The 26,874-nt window shown below is 42.6% G+C and overlaps 1 protein-coding gene across 9 annotated transcripts in view; it reads right to left on the bottom strand.

Moving 5' to 3' along the window:
* Nucleotides 1–5,395: 5,395 nt before the first annotated feature.
* ZC3H12C (zinc finger CCCH-type containing 12C) overlaps nucleotides 5,396–26,874 on the bottom strand; it is a 50,292-nt gene continuing 28,813 nt past the window's right edge. For all 9 annotated transcript variants that reach the window (XM_028726239.2, XM_028726238.2, XM_028726241.2 and 6 more), the window contains 5 exons: nucleotides 25,143–25,906; nucleotides 15,514–15,653; nucleotides 13,786–14,020; nucleotides 11,843–11,949; nucleotides 5,396–11,222 (listed from right to left, as the gene is read on the bottom strand). In XM_028726239.2, coding sequence (XP_028582072.2) covers nucleotides 9,826–11,222; nucleotides 11,843–11,949; nucleotides 13,786–14,020; nucleotides 15,514–15,653; nucleotides 25,143–25,834 — 2,571 coding nt within the window. In that variant the 5' untranslated portion in view covers nucleotides 25,835–25,906 and the 3' untranslated portion in view covers nucleotides 5,396–9,825. The remainder of the gene's footprint in view (nucleotides 11,223–11,842; nucleotides 11,950–13,785; nucleotides 14,021–15,513; nucleotides 15,654–25,142; nucleotides 25,907–26,874) is intronic.

Genomic DNA, 26,874 nt, shown 5'->3' with positions numbered 1-26,874 from the left:
ATTTTGAGGTGGAAAAGTCACATTAAGATGACTTCTCCCACTATTCCCAGGGGGAAGCAAAAAAAGAGGGCGGGCAATGTCAATTCATTACCAGGAAAAGACAAGAGGTGAAAAAAATTGATTTATTCATAAAACAATGCTGATTTTCTGTTTTGCCTGGTGTGTGCAGTTGGTTACTCGTAGTTGCTTTGCTGGACAGGGATATGCAAAATAACCTGTGGGCAAAGCATACATCCCACTCCATTTTCAGTCCTGCTGGCTCTGTGTTGGACCTCTGCTCTGTTTTCCTTTGGGGGCCATTTCTTGCAGTGTGGATGTGCTTTCACAAAGCCCCTTGCCTTATTGAAAGCAGCAGGGCTCGGCTTTGTCTGCAGTGCACCCCTTCTATTTCCATAATGATGCCCACCCCATGCATCATTTGTCTTCTTTTCTTTTCTTTTTTGGCCATCGTACAGAGACGCACCTGCTTTTCAGTCCACAGGATGCCTTGTTGTAACACTCGGCATCCATTACATCAGTTTTAAGCCCTCAACATATAGCAGGTCTTTCGGGAGAGAGACATTAAAGTGAAGCAGCAATATGCAGCTCTCTATGCGTAATATAAATATAACCATGCTTTCCACCTATTAAAGTATGCACAGTCTAACTTCTGTGCTAGCAGTGTTTCCATACAGCTGCTACAGTGTTTAAGAGGAAACGCAGCAAACGATAACCAGCAGATATTCAGCCCCACCACTAAGGAGGAAAAATCCTTTTCACATTCAGGTGGTCTCCAATGTGTTGCTTCCACGTGCCAGGATACTAGTGTTAAGAGACTGTGGCTCTTCAAAATGCCGTTTTAAAATCACTTTTCATAGGGCCTTTAGGAAAGCAGACGTGTTCTTATAGAGCTGTGTCCAAGAGATATTGTGCAGGCAAAATGGAGCTCTGGACAGGGCATAGCGATCAGTGCATTGGTATGACTGATAGGGTGCTGATGTCATGAACTAGCACCAGAAGTGGTATATCTTGGTGCCCCTTTACCAGCCAATTGCTGCCATCAACAGAAACAGCAGAGCTTTTGAGAAACGGGGCAGAGTCAACAATGATCTGATTGTCAAACTGAACTTTTTTTAGGCAATAAGGAAAGTGGAAAACAAAAGGGTGAGTACTAAAAGAATAATTATGGAAGGCCTCAAAACTTACCAGTGGATATTTCCAAGACTCTGTCATATTTAGCTTTTTGCCTGCCCATAGCTCGATCAGTGTTTTTGTTGCATTTATAAGGTTCGAGGTTCAATCTGAGTTCTGCCTTTAAAAAAAAAGGGTTTTGAAAACTGGAAAATACCCTGAATAACCACTGTCAGCATACCAAACTGCTAGCTAACCTTCAAGGCACTTCACTTTAAATATTTGGCAAGGACAGTCAACTGTTGGTTTGTGTGCTAGTATAGCACCCTATTCAGGTTTTCCAAAAACTTTTGGAGGGGGTCCAGGGCTGTAGGTGCCCACCCCACCCCCAAATCCCCACTGGCTCTGCTGCCAACTGTTGCACATTGAGGTCAAAGTGGTTGGTCTTTGAGCGTGTTTAGACTCCTCTGCAACAGAGTTTTCTGCACCACTGGGGCCCTGATCTCCGGGAGGCTTCTAAGGGCATTTTCCCGAATGCTTGAAGAATCCCCTTTGAGACCTTTGGATTCAACTCACAAAGGTTAGAGGTGAAGCTGGTGCATCCTTTGAACATGTGAGTAGGGCTTATGGTAGCTCCTTGCGCTCACTAGGCTAGTCAAAGCATAGGAGAGCCTTCCAAAAGTCACACTTTTATTGTTAGTAGTATTGCTGATGTTTGGCTGCATGCCAAGTCAATGCACATTTTAGCTGGAATGCAGTGTCAATTTGTGAGCTCTGACACCCTCTTGATTTCAACGGGACACCCAAGTGCATGCAGAGTTGCCACTGCTGCCAGATAGGTCTCACAGTCTAAACTTCTTCACTCTTCTTCTGAAAAGCAAAATTTGAATTTCTTTTGGAAACAACCCCTCTCTTTTCATTCTAGGCGCTTCTGCAGCTATAATTGTGGTGGGTGTGGCTCTTTTCTGTTTCCTTATTAAATCTGCTTGGTTTTTCTTCTGTGTCTTTGTGCAGGTTACAAAAGTACGATCTCTTGCAACCCTTAGGATAGAAACTTATTCAGGAACAGCTGAAGAACCGGAGGTCTATCCAGGCCTGCCTCTGTTATTTGGGAAAGTTTACAATCCTTTAAACACACAAGAGGTGCAAAGTATATGTCAACTTTCTTGACGGAGAGCAACTCATGCTTTGGAGATCTCTTGGTTCAGTTCTCGTAACTGGTTTTTTTCCTAAGCGTTGGATTGGGGGCTTGTTTCCCCCCCCCCCCCCCCAAAATATGGCTGTGACTATTTCCTCAAAGGCCGAAGAATCAGAACCTTTGTTTACTATGCAGCTATAATGGAAATCAATATAGCAGGCGGCAAACTGTTCTTTAAAAGTGGGATCTTTTAAATATTCTCTGCATGAACCCTGGCAGAATCAGAAATGTAAAAGTAACTGCTGTTTCTCTTGCCTTTACATTATTCATTTTTACACATTTTATATTAAGCCTTGATGGCATATAAAAACCTAAATCAACATAATTTGTCACAGGCAAAGGAATTTTTTCAGAGTTTTCCTCTTAAGGTGCTACAGCCGATTGATTCCCTGCCTCACTATCGCTCAAATGGGCATTACATGCATATATTGCAAATTGTCTCTACCTATGTACTTGAATAAATGCATCTTTGATGCTTGTGTGCCTGCTTGGTGACTTTAATTCTTCCTTATCTGTAGCTGTTGTGCCAGGAGTGGGAAACCTACAGCCCTTCAGATGTTGTACCCCAACTCCCACCGGTCCTAGCCAGGGATGTGGGGTTCGTTCATCAACATTGAGAGGGCCCCACGTGACCCATTCCTGTTACGCAGTTGCTGGAAACCTTGCTGTGTATAATTGTCCAAACCTCAGCAAGCGACAAGAGGCAAGGAGATGACTCAGCTTGTAACATTCACTTTCGGCCTCTGCTTGTGAATGGTCTGCCCCTACGCGAAGGAGTACAATTACATGAGAGCCAGAGCGGTGCAGCAGCGTACAGATTGGAATGGCTTTTTGAGCAGAAATCTCTGGCCTGCCAATCTCCAGGGAGTGAATCATTTGTCTTCAGCTTTGTTTCCTCCAATATGAATACCTCGGCATCCTTCAGGCAAGCCAGAGGCACAGCCACAGTGCTAGAATATATTCCAGCCACACAAAAACATTGGGTGGCCGGCAGGGTGTGTGTGTGTGTGTGTGTGTGTGTGTGTGTGTGTGTGTGTGTGTGTGTGAAGGAGCAAGGCTGCAGAGGATGTAGGGAGAATCCTGAGGCCACTGGGCCTCAGATTCCTCACCCCTGCTGAGGAAAAAGCATAGCTTGCTCCAAGGTCACACAATGAGTCCATGATATAGTGCACTTCATATATGTCAGCAGCACACAAGAATGAAAAAGTGATTTCTCTAGCCTAAGGTGCTCATATAGGATATCCTACTGCATAGTTCACCTCTCATTTGAAATGCCAGGATATACTTTTTGCTACTAAAGAAGGGGTGGGGAGAGGCTGAGTGAAAGTGTCAAAGAATTTGACCTTAAAATGATCCAACTTTCTACTAATATCATGCAAAGTGTTCAAAATCCTTTTAGCTCTGTGGAATTTCTCTGAGACAACTCAAGCAAATAGTTCTTACGATTTCATGCTGTCCTGGAGAGAGCATCAGTATGAAATAAGGAGAGTCTAACCATGAAGGGAGGGGGAAGCTAATTTTTAAAATATTTTTGTAGAATCCATATACATGCTTTGCAATTTTTTTTATTTTTGTCCAAGAATAGAATCCATGTACATGCTTTGTTTATTTTTGTAATGCCCATGTACTGCTTTATTTGATGTGAATAGCCACAGTTTAAGAACAGCCAGTGAAGAGTACACAATTGCTGCACCAAACTTTTCATAGACATGTTGATCCTCTTTTTTTACAGATATGAGTTTCCAAATAGACAAGATCCCACCAGTTCAAATTGAAGGGAATATGCAGGGACGACAATGACGATGACCCCCACCCAAAAAACCCCCTTGAGAACACTTGTAACTAAAACATCTCATCATCACCAGAAGCAATTCCTTACATTTAGCTCCAGGATAACTGCAAAATGCCCATCCAACTAGGAAGACAAGTAGATGGAAAGAAAAATCAAACTACTGCTATACCACATAGTTAAGTATTTTAAAGCTGTACAAATACAAAACTTCAGTAAGTGCGAAGGCTATTATTTTGTAATCTTGGGGAACTTTGTTGGGCTTTCTTCTAAACATTATTTCCCCCCCCCCCCGGCACACAACATGTACATTCCTAAGGTCACAAAATGTTCTCCCATAAGCGTATGCTACAGCCAATGCCCCAAATGTGAATACTGTTGATAATTGTGAAGGAATTCAGATAAATATCACATGCCTCTGAAAGTCCAGTAAATGTTGGTAAACATCCAAAGGTCTCGAGTTATCAACACCTCAGTAGTGCAATTCCATAATTTTGAACGACGATGTTTCAAGTCTAATTAAAGCTCTATTATCAAGCAAAGTTTCATTTAGAACTGATGAATGCAGATTAATCTGCACTCAGAATAAGGGGTGTGCGTGCATGCGATATCGTGAACATTTCTGTCATTTACAAAGCATGAAAAATGCAAATCACTTTTTGGATTTTAACCCTTTTAAGATGTATGGCCAAAAAGGTTTGTTTTAAAACCGTCTATTAAAATATGTACTTCCTTTCTGCTCTTCCCCCAATTTTAAAACAGAAGATCAAGTTCTCCTATTATTCTCCCTCAAAATGTTAGGATCAATAAATTTCCCAAATAAATATACGCAATATATCAAAATAAATATTCCCCCAAGCTATTTTTAAAATACAGATGAACAATCCGATTAACATACTGGATAGTTACCATTCCAATACTACTAAGAAATATCCACTCAGATTTATCCAGATAGTTTCAAAAACTTAAACTGTATCTTCTCTAGGAAGGTGTGGGGTTCAGAGGCCACAGCAGTGGTTGGCAGCGAATACTCTATTTGAGACACAAAGGGGCAGAAAGATCTCCCAAGAGAGGATGGATATGGGGCAAAAAGAAAGTCAAATCCTTATGGCAAGCAGGCACAAAGAGGCAGGAAAAAAGAATGTGGAAAGACTGAAAAGGAAAACAGAGGAATGAAAAGTCTGAGAGTAATAAAAACAGCAAAAGCCATAAAGACAGAGAAACAGCAGGAGGTGAAAGAAATGGTAGGAAGGGGGAAATTTAAATAAAAGGCAGAATAAAGGCACACAAGGAATGAGTCCTTAATCACGTTCCATTTTAATTTACACTTAAAATGCAATATAACACATACAACCTTTGTGTTGTCTCTCAGAAGAGACTTGGGAAGGATTTAAACTTGCTGACTCACCAGGAGGTGTAATCATGGATGCTGCAGAAATTGCCACAGTCTCCAAAGATGCCACAAACCCCCTTATTTTGAAAATTCACATAGTGTATATTCTAATTTCTTCTGAAAAAACAAACAAACTACTGTCTTTTAGACTGGGAGAGGACAGCAGGACTGGAAAGTGAAGAGCTCCGCTTTCAGAAACGAAGCCCATGGACCTATTCATAGTGTCAGAATTTGCTAAACACGCACACGCAAAACCTAACTGAGTTAAACTCTCGTAACTTTGGAGTCATATTAGAAGGTAAAAAAAAAAAAAAATAGCCAGAAGTTCCAAACATGTTAATGAGATGTATGCACAAAATGGCAAGGAGTTTAACCTTGCCATCATATGTAGATCTAAAAGGGGCTTCTATGTGGTTGAGCATGATATAAGTACACTGTATAATTACATACATGCACACATATGATTTCCCCAAAAACCCAAAACCCTGAAATGTTTCCAGGTAAATTTTCCATCCCTTCTGTTAAGTACTTCCAAACAATAGTGATGATAACAATGGCATAAAACTCAGCTCAAATTTCAAAGTTGGAACTGAGCGCACCAATGTCTGTATGTTGCAATAAATTAAAACAAAGCAGGTATTTGACCTCCTAAGATCATATATCACATATTTTAACTTCACAGTTATAACACCCTCTGCACATGGGTGCTCTGCTTGCTTTCCAGTTCCATCCCCATCCCCTGAAGACGCCTTCCCCAACAAAATGCCTCTGCCAGTTTTGTCCCTTCCCCCATATACGAGTAGACATGCTTTTTCACTTACACTTGGTGTGCAAATTTGGATCCAACCCAAAAGTTGCATCAATAAATCGGCATAAAACAGACCTGACATCTTCCTAGCCTTTCCCCTTTCCATGTTGTCCTACAGTTGCTGCAAACTATTACCATATATATTCTACAGAAAGCCATCCCAGGAGGGGGAGGGTGGCTGCGGGTCCCGAGTTTTGGAACGTCAAAGGAGAAAGAGAGCAACTTAGAAGAGCCAAGGTTCACAGGAGGTGGTGTGCATAAAGCAATGTTGTTAAAATGCGAAGCAGCCATGCTGCTGCCTGCTGGTAAGAGCTGCCCAATGACTCCAGTTCTTTTGGTGTGCGCAAAACAACATGCTGCTCTCTGGAGAAGCAGATAAGCAGTTTCTGAATCCAGAAAGGCTTGCTACCGGTCATAGTCAAATAGCCGGAGACAGTTAAGTATCCGCTTCGGAGATGGCACAGCTGTGGATATACCGGTACCTGGCCAACCATTTGCTTTCAGGGAAAGGACATACGGAGGACAGGAGCTTTGAGTCCTTCAAAGCCTGGGAGCTCCATGCAAAGTTCTTGCAGCAGAAAACAGTGCTTTTTTGTTTTTTACATCAGCTTTTAATGGAGCCCAAGGAAGGCCACAATAACAAAAGACCAGATATCAACACTGAAGGAAGATACTGAAGCAGAGCTTCCAGGAGTTCTGGGAGCTTCAGCCCAGCCAAAGTCACAAGCTGCATCACACATTCACGGAAGACGCTCACTTCACATTGTAGTATACAGTGCAGGATCAGGCTCCACGCCGCAGTCAGACATAAACATGTAAAATACGGTAAGCCGGCCAACAATAAATACGAAATGGTGCCATTCCAGAAGACAGGAGTTCTGCATTCTGCAGACACTGGGTCAGGAAGCCACCGATACTTCAGAAGGAATATAGAAAGTCAATACAAGTTCAAGGTTACAGTATAAGCTATAAACAAAACACAAATTGCATGTGGAAACTGTCCACCGGAAGCCCACCGCGATGAACGAGAGCTGCTTTGATGCAAACCACATTCGTTTAATGGAGGGCTTACGCAGGAAGAAGTATGCAGCGTACAACCCTCTCCATTTAAAACACATTCTGTATAGACAAGAAACAGTGAAGCCGAGAAGAAAGAAAACAGGGCAAGAAGTTCTCCCCAAGGGGAGACAGAGGGAGTGTTAAGACAGTACCCAGAGGAGGGCAGCTGAATTGACAGAACTGAGATCCTGTCTCACTAGTCAACAGTGAAAGCTGTGTAGAAGAACAGTTCCTGAATTAAAGTAGCTGAACATGGTTCAGATTATTGGATACATCTATAAGCACAATGCTTTGCAGGAGCATTTACTGTATACCAAAATCCTACTTCTTGCAACACACGGTGTTGCACGAGTAGTGAAAAATGTTTTCCTATTCAAAAGGTGCTTGGATATTCTTTTCAGGCAGCATTTTATCATTATTTTTTTATATATGATCTCATTCAACGTGGTTTAAGAGAAGGAGAAGGAGAAGGAGAAGGAGAAGGAGAAGGAGAAGGAGAAGGAGAAGAAGAAGAAGAAGAAGAAGAAGAAGAAGAAGAAGAAGAAGAAGAAGAAGAAGAGGTCTATTTAAATAGGTGGGTGGGGAAGAGAGAATATTGTTTACAATAAGAACCCAACTAATTGCCTATATGACTGTTTAGGATTTGAAATCTACAGGGTTTTTTCCCTCTCATTTAAATAAGGAATAAAATGTTGCCCAAAGTCTAAAATTATCTTTACACATTTGTGCGTGGTTTTTCCTTTTCCTTTTTTTTTTTAAAGTTAGATCTATAAATCAAAATAATTATCATAGTTAAAGATACAATTTGTATCAACAGTAAAAGGTAACTTTCTGGTTCTAGAGGGTCTTCAAGTTGCAGCTGTGCACCTGGTTTATCAGCAATAAGATGATAAACTAGAGCAGCCTTTGCAGATATGGTGCCTTGCAGATGTTTTGGACGTGCTGGCTGGGGCTGGAAGTACAAAACATCTGCAAGGAGCCAGGTTGCTGAAGGCTAAAGTAGGGAAACATCACATTAGGTCACTCTGCAGGGAATCCTAGTGTGTAAGATTACGCTCACTATGTATAAGTTACTGCCTGCAAGATCTAGTACTATTCTATCTATGCAAGATTACATTTTAGAAGAGCTAGCAGAACCCACGACTTAAAAACCAGAAATCTCCCTTACTAATACTAGAAGAGACGGTTCTGTCTGCTTCTAAATCTATGTTGTTTGCAGAAAGAGCCATGCCTGCACAATACAGCAGGCCAGACAAACTAACTTTGAGAACATCTACAGTATTTTACAAAAAGGATGGACTGTTCTCAGTTACAATGCTATATTATACTATAGTGCAGTTTATAAAAAAATGTTGCATATCGTCAACACAACATAAAACCTTCTCAGGCCAGCCTTGATAAATAGCATGAAAAATACACAGTATCTTATATACAAAAAAAAATTGCATTGAGAACAATTAGTTTCATTTAAAAACAGGTATGAAAAAACCCCACACATTTTGTCCAGTATACCTGCACATTAATTAGAGGAGCAAGAGACACGACAAAAACAAATCTCTGTTTCTGACTCATGAAAGCGTGGGTAAGTTGCCTAAACTGATATATTGGTAGCCTAATTCTAGGCAGTGTGAGTCGGATGAGCGCAACATCTTCAAAATCTGCATCTAAGGCTTTTGCCTTCTACATAATAAATTAATCATGGCAGATTTCTCCATCAGTGATTGCTTTTGCGTGCACCAAAAATTAACAGTGATAAACAAATAATGTCACTTAAAACCAAAAACCAACAAAAAAGTGCCATACTATAAAGTACTAATAATAATACACTGTTACCCATTTCAACATTAAAACTGGTAACTCAAAACATTGTTTAAAAAAATAGTCAGTGCTGTAAAAGACCTTTGTTTTCTATAAATAAAATGATTATAGCAAAAAGATCACACAATAAAATAACTTAATTGCAATTTTTAAAAAGTTCATAATAAGCTTAGCTTGGGGAAAAAACCATTTGCTGGGTGCATAAAATCCTCTTTAGTTTTCTGCAGCTTTTTTTTTTTTAAGAAAACTTTTTTTGCACTCTGAAGGACAAAAACACCCATTAATTTAATAAACACGTAACGACGTTATAAAAAGTGCTGCATATTAAACCCCCCGATGCACCAAAGAAGCCTATTAAGAGACCACAGATATAATAATATATTAAACTGGAAGGATTCTTATCCAGTCATGAAATATTCTTCAAAAATAAAAAATAAAATCCAAGTGAGAATTTAAATTAAAACCTGTCCTTTCTAACGCACGGGGTTGCACATACAGATTCCATGGCACAGTTATTTCACATAAATGGATTACTATATAACCTCCTTGCTGAGAAGGAGATCACACGTGCTATTGTAGCAAACCTCCCTCAGCGTTACAGCTGAAACGGAACTATTAAGACACCACAAAGATGCATCTTCCTCATGTCCTCAATAACCGAGCTGAGATTTCTCCACCAAAATGGCGGCAGCGAGTTGCTGAGCGTCCGTCATGTGAGGGTTCCTCTTCATGACGATCCTCACAAGGTCGGGAGGGAAAATGTTGCACAGGTTGATGTAGACCTTCTCTCGGTTGTCCTGGTACCGCGGCGGGTCCGGGGGGATCCCGCAGTAAGGGATCCGCCAAGGCTGATCCTGCTGCTCAGGCAAGCTTTGGAAGGCAAACTGCTCGTAACACGGCTGGCTGGGGTTGCTGGGCAAGGAGTAAGTTTGGCGGTAGCCGTATGCGTCGACCCCGTAGCCTTGCCTGTCCCAGCTGCCGAGTCCGTCCTGGCCGGAGTACGTTTTCCGTTGCCTCAGCGGGGAATTATCATACAGACGCGAGTCCGAGATGCTGTCTACTCGGGTGGACACGAGGGCTCTCCCCAGGTGCCTGCCCTTGGAGCGGGGCGAGCTCTGGGGAGCCGGGTAATCACCGGGGCAGCTGGACCGAGCGCCGACGGCGGGATGCTGGAGGTGGACCGCCATGTAGGGAAGCGGAGATTTGTGGTGGTGCTTTGGTTCTTCGTGACTGTAGCTCTGCACCCTGGTCAGCGTCTCGTGGTAGCCCTGCAGGAAGGGCTGCGAGCTCAGGTGGCCGTGGGGGTGCATGTGCTGGCACTTCAAGTTCTCTTCCAGCTGGGGGTCGGGAGAGCTCATGTAGGACCGGTCGCTGTAGCCCATGTAGGAATCGCTACTGCCACAGCTGGTGCTCCCTTCGCTGCTGCAGTCGGAAGCTACCGAGCTAATCCTGTAGTCAGTGTCCAAAGAGAAACGCCTTTCGGGACTTCGCGGGCCAGAGATGCTTAGGTTGGAGTATGCGTTCAGCATGGAGTAGTAGCCGGCGTCCACAGGGGAGTCACATTTGGGATACTGCTCGTAAGGCATTGGCGTTCCGTGGTTTTTGGTTGCCATCAACACTGGAGGATATGGCCCCTGCGCTCTTTGATCCTGAGGTGAGAAATGAACTCCGGAGGGAAGGCCGTTGCTCAAAGGTGCAAGACTTTGGGGTTTTGCAGCAGCAGAGTTCGGTATACTAACTAGGGAAGGTACAGACCTGGTTTCCAACTTGTTTTTGGTGGGAAGCTTTTCCTCCAAGTCTTGGTAGACCTGAGTCCTTATGCTAGGATCCGACTGCCTCTTTGGAGTGGCTCGCTTGAGATCCGAAGTGCTATCTATCTTAGTGCTGCAAGGGACGCTGTTGCTCTTCACCAGACCTCCTTCGCTAGCAGCTTTGGCAGCTGTGCTCCTGGACATGGCGCGAAGCTCGTCCGCTACTGACCTCTGAGGCTGATTTCCTCTTTCCGGGTGGTAGTATTTGCATTTGTGTCCATAAGTGCATTTCTTCCCTGCAAATTTGTCGTTTGGAGATTTAAGTGAGCAAAGTTGGGGGCGGGGGGGGGGGGGAGAAAGAGATAATGTGATTCTACACCAGCATGAAGACAAAAGGGGATGAAAATAACACTGAATCACAGGTCAAGGATGCTTTCAGGCTAGTTAAACGTTCTACAGTTAGATAAGATGTGGCATCAGTAATACCAGCTGAACACAGAGTGTGTGTGTTTATACACACATGTATACAATTTCACAGCAGCACAAGAAAGCATATGCTGGTCTGTTTGCTGTTTATTATTATTCTGATTTCTAACTATGTAGCCACTATACTGCAGGCTACTATTATTCCCATTTTCAAAATGAGGAACCCATGCTGTCTTGATCAGGCAGGGATTTAAATTTAGGTCTGGGGAAGATTATACGCTCATGATCACAATGGTTTTGTGAACCACAGTTCCAGAAATACGCGTTCCAACTCTGGGAATGTCTTTCAGCAAAGCCAACAGGACAAGAACCTATTATTGAAAGGAAGTTGTAACAAAATTCTGCAGCAACGTTTTACACAGACCCAAACAAGCAATCGGGCCTTGTTTCTTAGAATATAATTAGTGTTTAGTAAGGAAAAAAAGGTTACCATATGGACATGGTTGCTTCTTATGTTCTGGTACAATAGGTTTCTTCCTCAGAAAATTATCCAGGCTTGGGCCATGGCGGCCAAGGGGGTCATCAGGAGGCATAAATCTATCAAGATATATACATATTTAATAATTAAATGAACAAGGCATTCAGTAACCCACATTCTCGGTCTTAACATCTGAAAAGAATACCACTTTCTATTTCTAAATAGGATATTAAGTATTCCCAGATTATTTCAGATGCATTCCATATATTGTTCTGGAAAACAAAACAGCCTTGTAAACTAAAGCTGCAATCCTAACTCAATTTACCCGGGAGTAAGCCACACTAAACTCAATAGGACTTATTTCTGGGTAGACACGATTAAGACTATGTTTTAAGACTGAAACTCTAGCCTCACTCAATTAATTCACAAAGCCAGGCTACTCTAGCTGCTAGCGTCATAGCATTACATATTTCCCCCTTAAACTCGGCTCCAGCTTGTGGATCTCTACGCAGAAGACTTTTCAAACCAAATGTCAAGGTTAGCAGTTTACTTAAAAAACCTAACCAGTCAGCACTATTTAGAAATCTTTAAAACAGAGGAAGCAGTACTTGAGTCAAATGTCATAGCAACCTAAATTCATGAAGCCTCAGAAGGAGAAAAGGTCTCATCAGTTCGAGAAATTGTTTTTCAAGACAGCCTTTGCTAACTTGGTGCAGTCCACATTTTTTGGTCTGGAGGGCGAGGCTGGCAAAGGGTGTTCTAAGACATTGATCCTATCTTTGTTTTTAGAAGCAGCCATGAACATAGAGTCATAAAACTAACATTTACACTGTAGACCCATTGAAATTAATGGACCTAGTGTAGTTACGTTCATTAATTTCAACGGGTCTGTTCTGAGCAGGTAATCGTTGAATAAAAGTAAAGGGTAAAGGGACATCTGACCATTAGGTCCAGTCGTGGCTGACTCTGGGGTTGCGGCGCTCATCTCGCTTTACTGGCGGAGGGAGCCGGCGTACAGCTTCCGGGTCATGTGGCCAGCATGACTAAGCCGCTTCTGGCGAACCAGAGCAGCGCATGGAAACGCTGTTTACCTTCCTGCTGGAGTGGTACCTATTTATCTACTTGCACTTTGACGTGCTTTCGAACTGCTAGGTTGGCAGGAGCAGGGACCGAGCAATGGGAACTTACCCCATCGCGGGGATTTGAACCGCCGACTTTCTGATCGGCAAGTCCTAGGCTCTGTGGTTTAACCCACAGTGCCACCCGTGTCCCTTGTTGAATACATGAATGCAACTATTTGCCAGGGGGAAAAGGGCTGCTTTGGTTCATGTACCAAAAGACCACTTGCTCATACCACAGTAAAGAAGTGATTTTTCTTGGAATAGGTGAAGAAAGAGTACAATAGAGCTATAAATCTATATGTAGCCACAGGAATTTTCAGTGGGGCAGGGGGTCTCATCAATGCTCTGCATGAAAGGAGAGCAGGCTGCATTTTTATTACAGTGGTGCCTCGCAAGACGAAAAGAATCCGTTCCGCGATTCTCTTCGTCTAGCGGTTTTTTCGTCTTGCGAAGCAACCCTATTAGCGGCTTAGCGGATTAGCGGCTATTAAAGGCTTAGCAGCTTAGCTGCTAAAAGGCTATTAGCGGCTTAGCGGCTTAGAAAAAGGGGGGGGAGCGGGGAAAAAATCGCAAGACTAGCAAGACATTTCGTCTTGCAAAGCAACTCAAAAACGGAAAACCCTTTCGTCTAGCGGGTTTTCCATCTTGCGAGGCATTCGTCTTGCGGGGCACCACTGTATTGCAAAAAGCTGACCACCACCAAATCACAAGATCTTGCATGTGCAGCAATGTTACCAGGTGTGCATGTATGCCTATAAATCCAGTATAAGCTCCAAGTCCTGAGGCCAATTATTTTCCAGCAAGATTTTTTTTAATAAAAAAACTACAACTTACTTGTCATTGACAAATGAATACATCAGCAGCCGTTCATCAATGAACTTCTTCCATTCTGGCTTTTCATTTGCAAGATCCCTGTAGTTATCGTTTGACACAATTATGCCATCCGACTCAAAGGCCAACTTCACTATGAACCGGTCGTCATAGCACACCACCCTTCTCCCCTGAACACGGCGGGATGGGGTGAACACCAAAATTTTCTCTTTCTCTAATTTACGCAGGATTTCTTGGTCTAGTTATAGTAAAGGGGGGAAAGCAGAGCACTGAGGTCAATGCCTTATTCGGCCTACAACTGAGCTCTGTTACAAGAGAGCAGATGTTCAGAGAAGAATGACTTAACAAAAGCACTTCTGAGTCTGCTGGAAGAAGATGACTAATATTCAGCAGCACATTAAAAATATATAAACATAAATTACATTTGCCAGGATCTACAGTCATGCTTACACTTAGGAGCAAGGAATACTGAAGTTAATTCTAGTAACACATATTAAACAGGGGTTCTTGATTTCAAAGATACTTAACAGAAGAACAGAAAAAAGTTTCCCATTTAAAATATAATTAAGCACAAGCTATGTTTTTAAAACATTTAATTAAGCACAAGCTATGTTTTTAAACCAAATGTCTATCAAAATCAGGATTTCAGCATCTTCCCTCTCCCAATGATACAATCTTCCCAGAAAAATGCATGCTAAAGAAGCTTTGCTCACCTTGTGTATACTGAGTGTTAAAGGGAGGAGTCTAAAATTTATTGGCATTATGTGCATACCCTTTTCCAAGGATTTATGATTATAATAATAATAATAATAATAATAATAATAATTTATTATTTGTACCCCGCCCATCTGGCTGGGTTTCCCCAGCCACTCTGGGCGGCTTCCATAGAAACCAAAAAACACTAAAATATCATACATTAAAAACTTCCCTGAACAGGGCTGCCTTAAGATGTCTTCTGAATGTCAGGTAGTTGTTTATCGTTTTGACATCTGATGGGAGGGCGTTCCACAGGGCGGGCGCCACTACCGAAAAGGCCCTCTGCCTGGTTCCCTGTAGCTTTGCTTCTCGCAACGAGGGAACCGCCAGAAGGCCCTCGGCGCTGGACCTCAGCGTCCGGGCAGAACGTTGGGGGTAGAGACGCTCCTTCAGGATAATCATGATTTAATGAAACTCAATTACAAGAAACAGAATAGAATCCTAGGCCTAGAATATAAGGCTTTTCATTAAAACTTTGGAAGCAAACTGAAAATAAGATGGCCCAACCCTGAAAAATGTTCAAAAGGACTTGGACAAGGTTTCAGTGCAAGGGCCTTACATAATTAACAAGCAGCTTTTGAGAGGCTCTACAACCCTGCACAGACTCATTCATATGAATTTTTCTCTGTACAAGCAATATGTTACAACCATAAGGAGAATGAATTATTGGCCACTTTACATGTTTATTTATTAGTCTCACAGTACTTTAGCGGGGAGGCAAATCGCAGGATCAGAAGCAAGATATTATTTCATATGGTGTCTGGATTATAACTCACAGCTCTATGGCAACATGTATGAGGCCAGCCTGATGTGTATTCCATGCTAAATACTGTGCACTCTGGAGTCCCACAGCGTTGCACTCAACTTTTACTCAGAGCAGACTCACTGAAATTAATGGATAGTCTACTCTGAGTAAAAGCTGGTTGACCAGCAACCCTTTTCAAATCAAGCTGTTGAAGGCAGAGCAAAGTATACCTGTGATGAGAGCATCCGGTCGGGACTGTTCCTTCCTCCACGCTGGCACAAACACCGTGACATCTTTGTGGCCTCTTTCCAAAAACCAGTCCACCGCCAGTTTGATCCCCCGACAAGAGAATACTTCTTTGTTTCCATGGCTGAAATAAACATCCCCAAAATCACCGTCCTCCTGTATTACAATCTTCACTTTTTCCATATGAATATGAATGGAATATACCAAATACACTGGATTATTATGTTTGTTTTATTAATTTACGAATTGCCTTTTGCTTAAGTCCCAAGGGGATTTGCAATCGTACAATAACACCAGCTAAAAATAGGTTTAAGAACTGTATAAATAACCAGCCAAGGCATAGAACGTCCAGATGGAAAAGCCTGATGAAACAAAAATGTTTCCAGTTGCTTCTGGAAACTATAAACAGCGGCTGCGTTTTGTATCTGTTGGAAGAAAGCAGGGGCAGCCACAATGCAGGTCCTGCTCCAAGATGCTGTGGAGGACTCTCCTGCCAAAAGCAGTGACCTCCTGGATACTTAAAGGATAAGGTGGGTCTCTCAAGTAACCCAGCCACAAGCTGTATCGAACCTGTACAAGACAGCTGAATGGCTTGTAAACAATAAGTAGTGTACATACTGCACAGCCAATAATATTAACCTGTAACAACTGGCCTTTTCATTTCAAAGTACCTGGAAAATGTGTCTCCCCAAAAAGCAGCTCAATTATCTAATAAAGACTATGCTGCTTACACAACAGATACTAAAGCTCTGAATGTCAGCGTATGCAGAGCCCAAGTCACCTTGACTAGCCACAAATATCTGAAAATGGGACACGTTTACCTCTCATGTTAAACCAGAAACATGAAGCCTATTTCACACCAGCTGGTGACAACTCAGAAAGAGAGCAAACCAAGCCACACACACGCGACAGTGCACATGAGTTTGGGAGTTCCTCTCACACACAGCTGCACCAACTTGGAATTAAAACAGAAAGCAGGGAGTCCGGCGGCGGTCAGGAACATACATATGCTTGCAGAACAAACTATATTTATTAGAATCCAATAAATTTTATTTTGATCTTATGTCCTCAACATTCAAATCTGAAAAGATGACATCTGAGTGTTGCACAAAGTTACATTTACCTCACGGTACAGCCATAGCTTTTGTGAACTGCAGCCAAGACCTGCAATTACCAAGGTGACGTGGTCGGTGGCACCTCTCACAGAAAGGGCAGAAATGCTATCCCTGCAACAGTTTTATCAGGATATTCCTCTATGATCACATATTTCAATATGGCTAAAATCTGGTTTGGATACTTCCAAGCGACTATGCAAGTTTGTCCTAATAAAACCTGGGGTACAGCTATATTAGAGCCATTTATAAGTGGGTTATGGGTTGCCCGGTTGAAAACTTGGGAGAATACTGTGCCCTTGGGGGGCGGGGCGGGGAAATGTCTTGCTAGTACGAAAGAGAGCCAGGGCAGTGTAGTGGTTAGAGTGTTGGACTAGGACCTGCCAAACCAGGGTTTGAATCCTCACTTGGCCACCAAGCTCACAGGGTGACCTTGGGCCAGTCACTGCCTCTCAGCCTAACCTACCTCATAGGGCTGATGCAAGGATAAAAAAAAGGGAGGAGAACAATGTGTATCACGTTGAGCTCCTTGGAGGAAAGATGGGGTAGAAATGTGATTAATAGTAAATAAATGAATACTAACATCTTGGTGGTCTTTTTTCCAGAGCCAGCTCATTGGCAGTTCATGTCCCAACAGGATAATTCCTCATTTCCAGGGACGAAATATTTGCAAGAGTCTTTCCGTGACCCGGCTGCCATCTTTCACCTCCCTCAAGGAAGAGTGTGGCTTTCCCCTCAGCACCAGAAGTCAAGGAGCAGGCCTTAACAAGTTAAGAGAAAGGGCTGCAGCTCACTGGTACAGAACACACATTGAATGAGGAAAGGCCCAGGTCCCGTGGCTCCAGACAGGGCTTGGAGACTGAAATATACTTGGAGTCGAGAGTTCTGAATCCTATTGTTCTAGGACCAATCAGACTGCTGCATTTTGGATCCTATTCAACTCAGTGCATAACAGAGTCTCTTGTCTGAAATCCTGCAGAACCATTGCCAGCCAACATTGAGCTAGATGCAGAAATAGTCCCTGTGTTACCACAAAAATAGTAAAGGTGGCATTTTCAAGAGTTGCTTATATGTCTTTGGACAGCTCAAAGAGCAAATAATGGAATATATACTACCTGTGCATGTTTCTGAGAGAAGACTCGCATACCTCAGAACAGCTCCTCTTTGAAGCAGGTGTGCACTTCACAACTCCAATATTTCATATACTTCTTCAGAAACAGCCATGCTTACCAGAAGCACACTTCTATCCTTGGAAAGTGAATGTGAGGAGCATCCTTGCAAACAGCGGTTCTTATGGATTTGGGCGTTTTGGAAAAAATAGCAGGATGTAATACACAGAATTCCTTGTTAAGACAACATTCAGCCAGTATATGGAAGACAATCTTACTCGGCTACGAGTGATCGCCGTAGAAGAAGAAGAAGAGGAAGAGGAAGAGGAAGAGGAAGAAGAAAGAAGGTGGCATAAGCGCTCTGTTCCCTTACAAAGTATTTACTCAGGCTTCAGTTAATTTCTTCTTTCTAGTTTAATGACACATCAGTTTAAATGATCTCTCTTTCACATTGTCAACTCTTAGTGCTTCTTAATCCAGGAACACCCTGTTGAATTTCATATTGGTATTTTCTGACTAGCACTTTCTCCTTAATGCATAACTGTTGAAGTCACTTTCCAGTCCACACATACAAAATCTGAAATCGGGAAGAGCGGCAGGACTGAGTTCCTTGATGTGGGGGCCACACATCATTAGAAAAAGTCAGAAGTATATATAAAAAGTTATTTGTCAAGAAAACACCAACAATACATTCCCAAAAGCAACCATGCTTTAAGTTTGGAAACATCTTTAGTGAATACAGAACAGGGATGTTGTTTTACTCCCTTTGTAAGTTTATTCCTTTCAACCAAGGTATCAGAAAAGAGAACTCAGCAAGCCAATTGCTAATAACTGCTAGCAGGGTATCTCAAATGTTATTCATGCTACCCTGGCTCTTCAAAAGGAAACTTCCCATTAAAATTATGGGATCAGAAAAAAGCTGGGATGTGTGCTAACTTTACAGCACCCATCCAAAGTAGTTAGAAAGATACAGCTTAAAATCCTAAAAGATCTGTTCTGAAATGCAGTCTATGATCATCCCAATATGTGCTAATATATGTCTACTTTATATTGACCATAAAGTTCTCATTTGGGAGGAGTTCAAGCAGTATCAACTATGCAAGACTTCGGCAAACTCCAAAGAATAAGGGACCAAGGTGGCTTTTTTATCATTTGAAGCGGAAGTTTTATTTTCAAGGAATCATCAGATAGTTCTGTGCTAGAATACATGAAGCAACTATATCATTTGCACACCAGAGAAGCCTACCAATTACTCCATTCCCATTGGCAAACACCAATAATTTATTACAAAAAAACTTTATTCAGATCCACTATTTTTTGGATTTTCACTTTGCTGTGCATTTTCTTTTGGGTTTTATAGTTGCTTCAGGTTTAAAGGTGCTGATTCAATTTATATGGTAATTATAAAGGGTGTTATTCCACTTTACTCAGGGTACACCCACTGAATTTAATGGACCTAACTTAGTCACGTTCATTAATTTCAATGGGTTTACTCTTGAGTAAAATTTAGTTGACTACCACCCGAATTAATTCTAAACCCTTCTTAAAAATGCTTCATTGTAACACCTATGGAACCAAAACCATTCCTTCAGAAAACATAGGGCATAACCCAAAACAAAGTCCACATACTTTGAAAGGAATGCACTATTCTTGTAAAGGCTGCATAGTGAGTTTTGGTCCTACGTTTCCTTTTTAAAACCCGCTACTTAGTTCTAGCTTTCATAAAGTACAAAACCTAATCTGATCGATACATTATTATGACTGTAAAACAGTGGTTGTCTAAGGACATGGGGAGCCACACCGGTGTGGCAGGAAGATTCATGGACAACCAAAGAAACGTTTGAACATTTCAGTGTAGTAAATGTAAAGGGACCCCTGACCATTAGGTCCAGTCGTGGCTGACTCTGGGGTTGCGACACTCATCTCGCTTTATTGGCCGAGGGAGCTTCCGGGTCATGTGGCCAGCATGACTAAGCCGCTTCTGGTGAACCAGAGCAGTGCACGGAAACTCCATTTACCTTCCCGCCAGAGCAGTACCTATTTATCTACTTGCACTTTGATGTGCTTTCGAACTGCTAGGTTGGCAGGAGCAGGGACCAAGCATTGGGAGCTCACCCTGTCGCGGGGATTCGAACCACCGACCTTCCGATCAGCAAGTCCTAGGCTCTGTGGTTTAACCCACAGCGCCACCCGCGTCCCTATTTCAGTGTAGTACTGTATTACCAACATGTTTTTTTTTTATTTGCAGACTTTTCAAAATGAGAGCAAAAGCATCAAGCGATATTGAGGACAATCCTAGCTGTGATCCAGAATCGTCTTTCAACAGAGTGCTGGAGAATATCTTGACTATTCTTCTACAGTTCTCCATGCCATGTTGTTGTGAACAAGGATTTTCAACTCTTGACAAATATGAAAGATCAGAAAAGAGAAAGGCTCCTTTGTGTTGATGAGGTGAATTTGTTTGTTTCAAATTAGGCCTAATATAAATGAGATTACCTGGCAAAAGCAAGCTCACGCCTCTCATTTGAGTTTGTGTGCATACTTAAGGGACACAAGAGGCTTGTTTATAATTTTATTTTTGGAATGAATATTGTAGCTGCATTGTTTTATACTTTCTAGATCACATTATAAAGCAGTTGTGTTCTATGTTACCAATCAAGCACTGCAAGGAATTGTTTCTTTTTTGTTTTCCAGTGTATTCCTTATCAATAAGAAATTTGGTGTGGGGCGAGCATATTGTTATTCTGAAAGCGCGGCTCGGAGGGAGAAGTTTGAGAATCACTGCTGAAAAGCCTTGCTGGCTTAGAGCTGGAACTGAAGTCAAGGCTCTTGCAAAAATCACATCAGTGATGAGTCACCCTCGTTCTTTGTATCCAGCAAAATGCACAATTACTTTGAATTCATGCAATTAAGTGTCAGTCATCTGCAGCTGTAAAGAGAAAGTATACCTGAACGGCGAGCAGCTTAGCTCTGAAATATATTGCCACTGATTTTATAAGTGTGTTTCCCCCATGACTTGTACCTATGAGATGTTATGGCAAAGTCACGATTATTTGGGCGGGGGGCGGGGAGTTATTCTTTTGGCAGCAATGGGAACAAAAGGCCCTTCTCTGTACCCTGAGCTAGGAAAACAAGTGTCATGGGGATGTAAAAGTCGATTACTTTAGCCACCAGCAGCTTCTTGGAAATGGGAACATGTCACTTGACATAATTGGATGTACTTTTAAAAACAAGCTTAGCGTGGTTCAGTACTCCGAAGGCAGCTATAAGGTCAGCTCAACGAAAGCCTGATTCCATTAAAGGCAGTGGGGAGTCTGCAATTACCTTCACTAGGATCTTAAGATCAGTTCTTTATCCTTACTACAGGGCTTACTAAAAAAATAATTTGGTTGTATCAGCTTCAGCATTCCGGCTAAATGTCAACTATATAATTACATTCAATTCACATAAAATTGTCCTTTTACCAGATAAAAGATACTGGGTTATATTCGGGAGTGCTTCTGCATGTTGGAGTACCCAATTTATGCCAATTCTCCTCAACTAGTTAAGCCCCCCTCCCAAGGCTGTTTCGGGGGTGGGGGTAGAATGCCAAACAGCTTCCCCCAACATGCTGCCCTCAGATGTTTTAGCTTACAGCTTCCATCAGTCTTGGCTCCAGTATGGCTGATCATCAGATAAGGGAGACTGTAATCCAGGCATCTGAAAAGGACCAAGTTGGAAAAGGATACTCCACAACATAGCAGGAGGGTCACAGTGGAGAGTTACAGCAGGTAGGTGGGAGCGGTGAAAACTGGGTGCCCCAACTTGCCAAAGCACTTTCCATCTGGGCAAATCCACCAGTGGATGCCATCCAATATTTCATTAGTGGTTCTTTGAGTCGTTCCAATAAAATAAGAGGCAGGCTAGATCAATTTGGTGGGGAGTGAAGTTTTCTAGTTATATATAGTACGTAGCTTTTCAGAAAGAGTGTCAATTAACATTCTGCTTCATCTACCAGGTCCTGGAATTCCTTAGGGAACTGTGCATAGTCAAGGTTGCCATGCTACAGGGTGAAGAAACCTGAATTAAGCACCACAGGTGCTGGGGGGGAATGACATATATGAAACCAGGAGTTGGTGTCTGAACATTTGGATTCTAAAACACAATACGCTTCTGCATAATGTCTATATCTACCAGTGTATTATGGGACAAAATTACTATGAGAAGAGCTGTAGGCCAATATACCTGCTTGGGAAGGGTAGGTGGAGATAAATCTCCAAGTTTCCTAAGCTGTCCTCCTTTCCTAACCTCTTGATGTTCCTTCAGTGTGAGACTTGCAGCTGCTGACCTGACCTCACTGCCTCTTCTCCTTCATGCCTCCCTCAAGACAGAAGACACTCTCAAATCTCTCTTCATCTGAGCTGCAAGAGCAAGCATAGCTCAAGCCATCTCCACCTTAGTTACAAGGAACTGGGGATGTTTCCTATCAACCACATATTTGCCAGTAATAAATGTAGCTTTCCCATTTTACCAAGTCAGAATCTCAGTTTGATTGTCAAGCATGCTCTTCCTGCAGGAAGTCTGCACCAAACTCACCTCTGCTGAGCTTTTAAACGCCAAATAACATCCAAGAAGAATATGGAAACAGTCACAAGCGATTAGTTCAGTACAGTCTAATATAATACTTTGAATACATTATATGTCATAAAAACAGACTGGGGACACTTTTGTGATGTATAAATTGGATCTGCTATATTCATCTATCATCCCATCATCGTATTTCCTGACATTTCACATTCTGTTTTGCACATCCCAATAGTGGCATAAGGAGCTTTGTTGAGCCAACATGGTTAGCTCAATATTTATACGTGCGCATGTACATTTTCCCTTCTGTATTCGCCCTTGCAGTACTGTTAAAAAGGTAAAGGGACCCCTGACCATTAGGTCCAGTCGTGGCCGACTCTGGGGTTGCGGTGCTCATCTCACTTTATTGGCCGAGGTAGCCGGCGTATAGCTTCCGGGTCATGTGGCCAGCATGACTAAGCTGCTTCTGGTGAACCAGAGCAGCACACGGAAACGCCATTTACCTTCCCGCCAGAGCAGTACCTATTTATCTACTTGCACTTTGACGTGCTTCCGAACTGCTAGGTTGGCAGGAGCAGGGACTGAGGAAGTGGAGCTCACCCCATCGCGGGGATTCGAACCGCCGACCTTCTGATCGGCAAGTCCGAGGCTCTGTGGTTTAACCCACAGCGCCACCCGCATCCCTACTGAATATCTGCCATTACTTTGGATAATCTTGTGCATGCAAAGAATCTTAGTTCGGTTTCCATTCTATTAAATTTCTGCTCTCCCTGTTAAAATACAGAAAACCCCCCACGGAACGTGAGACAAGTCTGCTGAATCAAGCAAATGGCCCATCTTCCTCAGCATCCTGTTCTCAGAGGGGCCAACCAGCTGCCTGTGGGAAGTCTGCAAAGCTGGACATGAGTGAAACGGCCCTACACCCAACTGCAATTGCCAAGCTTGTATTAAGAGACATATTGCCTCAGACGGTGGAGGCAGAACATAGCCATTGTGGCTAGTAAATGTTGATAGCGGTTAGCACTGCCCTCTTTGAATTTGCCTAAAGGTAAAGGTAAAGGTACCCCTGCCTGTACGGGCCAGTCTTGACAGACTCTAGGGTTGTGCGCTCATCTCAAGAGGCCGGGGGCCAGCGCTGTCCGGAGACACTTCCGGGTCATGTGGCCAGCGTGACAAAGCTGCATCTGGCGAGCCAGAGCCGCACACGGAAATGCCGTTTACCTTCCCGCTAGTAAGCAGTCCCTATTTATCTACTTGCACCCGGGGGTGCTTTCGAACTGCTAGGTTGGCAGGCGCTGGGACCGAGCGACGGGAGCGCACCCCGCCGCGGGGATTCGAACCGCTGACCTTTCGATCGGCAAGCCCTAGGTGCTGAGGCTTTTACCCACAGCGCCACCCGCGTCCCTACTCCTCTTTTATAGCATTTGAGTTCAGAGCTTAAGGTGCACTGTGTACAGAAGTACACAATTTTATCTGCCTTAAGTTGTCCAACAGTCAGCTTCATTGAATGCCCAAGAGTTCTAATGTTGAAACCAAGGGAATCTCTTCCTCAGTTCTGAATACACTTTTGCATGGAAAGGCAAAGAAAGCTCTCATGTACGGCTTTCCAACACAAGGGGGATTCAAAATAACCATCTCCGAGAGAATGCCTACTCTCTATAGTGAAATATAGCTTTCCTTATGCTTTCTCAAGCGGTATATATCTCCAGCCATTAACCATTCAGGCATTTTTCACAGTGCAACTCTATACATGTACACCCAGAAGTAAGTTGCGCTGAATTAAATGGGGCCTGCTCCCAGGTAAGTGAGAAAATGATTGCAGTCTAAGTCTCGTGAATGTTTTAGAAGCCCTTGGTAGTTTAGGAGGTAGCTTCCCCCCCCCCCCCCTAAATGTGTATAGGATTGAATTTTATTGCTACTTTTGTGTTTTTGGACTAATCTTGTGTGATAACAGTAATGAAATTTTTATTTTTCCCTTCTACAGAATGTGTGTATGGTCTAAATGTTTGAGGATGTCTTCTGTGCACTGCTAATAGTATGCTTTACACCAAGCTTTTGTTTGCTACGGTGACACTGAAGTTGATGAAGGACTCAATAACCTCTCATATTTTTCAGCAAGTTTTATCGTTGGAATTTTAAACTCTTTTTAACAGGTTGTAGCTCAAGTTCATGAAGTAATGGTGCATATTGCGATTTAGCAATGTAAATGTTTGCTTACTATTCTGTTTGTTTCTTACTTGATGGGGGAACTATTTTGAGTAGATTATACTCTACCTATAGATAAAAGTATAAAAGGCAAAGGACCCCTGGACGGTTAAGTTCAATCAAAGGCGACTATGGGGTGTGGCGCTCATCTGGCTTTCAGGCTGAGGGAGCCGGTATTTGTCCACAGACAGCTTTCTGGGTCATGTGGCGAGCATGACTCAACCGCTTCTGGTGCAATGGAACACAGTGATGGAAGCCAGAGTGCATGCAAACATCATTTACCTTCCCGCCACAGTGGTACCTATTTATCTACTTGCACTAGTGTGCTTTCAAACTGCTAGGCTGGCAGTCTACCTATATGCAGGGGTAGCCAAAGCAGTGCAGATGTTGGAATCAGAGCTGGAAGAAGGGACCTGCGTTTGTCAGAGCACCAACTCCCATCAATCCCGGTTAGCATGGCTGATCGTCTGGGATGAGGGGAACTGTAATCCAACACCATTTGGAAAGCACCACATTGATTATCCCTGATCATGTAACGTCACGAGTAACAGAAGGGCAGTAATATGCTCACCTGTTACAACTCAAACCCCAAAAGACAACGGCTATCATTCCACTGTAACATACCTCATTGCCACATTGCTGCCATCAATAACTATAGGTCTGAGGTTATCACCATCCACTGGCACATCTTCCGGAAGCGGGGAGTCAGATCTCTGAGACTCAACAGAAGATGCTTCTCGCATTATGCTAGCGTTAATGTTACTTACACTCTGATCCGTCTCAGTTTTATTTCCAAGTTTGACAAGTTCTCCCAATATATCATTGATTAAAGCATCAGTACCAAGCTTATTCAGGACAAGTTGAACCTGTTCCTCAGAATAACCTAACTTAAGTGCAAACTCCAGTTTGGTTTGATACTCTTTCACCACGTCAGGAGGTTTCTTCAGTTCTTTAGACCCTATCTGAGCTTCCTCCAGCTTAAGGTCTTGCAAGATTTCATTGCGCTTTAATATATGCGGTTCTAAACAAGGAGACCTGCACAGCGGTCTGTGAGTCTTAGGTAAGAAGCATGATTCTGGTCCAATTATAGCTGGTCGTTCCAATTCATTATCGGAATTTGTGCTCTCCTCAGAATCACAACTGGAGCTTCCAGTTTCTTCAGAAGTCTCCTTGTTAGTATCCTCCTTCCTAGAGTTAACTTTATCCATGGTTGGTTTCTCTACCATTGACCAAGGTGCAATGGCACTTATTTGAGTCTCAGTGCTGTCCTCATAGAGGTGGCCTAGGTCATGCCTCAAGTGATCCTTCAAGCCCATGAAGCTGCTGCATGTACTTGACTCCACTTTGTTGGTTTTCCTGTATTCCGGGATATAAAGTATCCTGTATTCCTAAAGAAGAAATAATAACGTTAGAACTAGGGATTTTCTTTCCATTTGGAACTTGTCTTAAGATTTAGATTTTTGCCTTCCTAAAGGGAGATTCAAATCACTCTCTTTTAATCACCTCCTGGTGAGATCTATTTGGAACTCAGCTCTGTGAAAGGTCCAATACATACTTGTATCACAGGCAAATATTAAATTGTCAAGGTTCCAAAATGAGTTTGGCCAAACTAGTGCTGGCCTTTGACCCTTGTAAAGGTTTTCGAGCAGATGTCAAGGCCCCAAGTCAATAAAGCTCTTTTGTTTCAACAATGAGACAGCTCAATCATAATGTACTTTAAATCAAGAGGACTCAAAATCCTTACGACATATTACCAGTGAGACAGAATTTACTAAACATTTAGATTATTATAGTGCAGCATAAATGTCCAAATACATATTTATCGGCAAATATGAATTTTCAGTGCTTGTCTGAGTTATTATCAAGTCATATCAATTCCCGTCACACAGTTTTAACTGCCATTACAGGACTGCAAATATGTGACATTCAATGTTTACCACCATTCAGGTTAGGAGCTCTGGCACACTATATCACTCTCATCTATAAATAAGCTGGGAGTCTACCTCACCCATTTTTTCCTATTTAGCATTTTCTATAAACCTTCTGATATGGATGTGAATTATACCAATTTCCAGTGTCCGGCCAAGATTCTTAGGAGCCAAACCCAGGATGTTCATCAATTGTCTGCTCTTAGTTTTTATGGAGTGTTGAAGTTATTTCGAGCATTCATGCTATATTAACTGACAAGATCTAGACTATGGTGCAGGAGAAAACAAGAGGCACAAGAGTAGAGCAGGCAAAAACTACAGGTGGAATATCAAGGATGCCAAGTGTTCACAAAATCCCAGAAGTCTGACGCCACAAAGCAAGGAAACAAGACATTTTACCTGTATTTTTTTTAAAAAAACCTTTGTTT

This window comes from Podarcis muralis, chromosome 4 (assembly GCF_964188315.1).
Source record: "Podarcis muralis chromosome 4, rPodMur119.hap1.1, whole genome shotgun sequence".
NCBI classification, from domain to species: domain Eukaryota; kingdom Metazoa; phylum Chordata; class Lepidosauria; order Squamata; family Lacertidae; genus Podarcis; species Podarcis muralis.
This window is presented reverse-complemented; position numbering and strand designations above follow the sequence as displayed.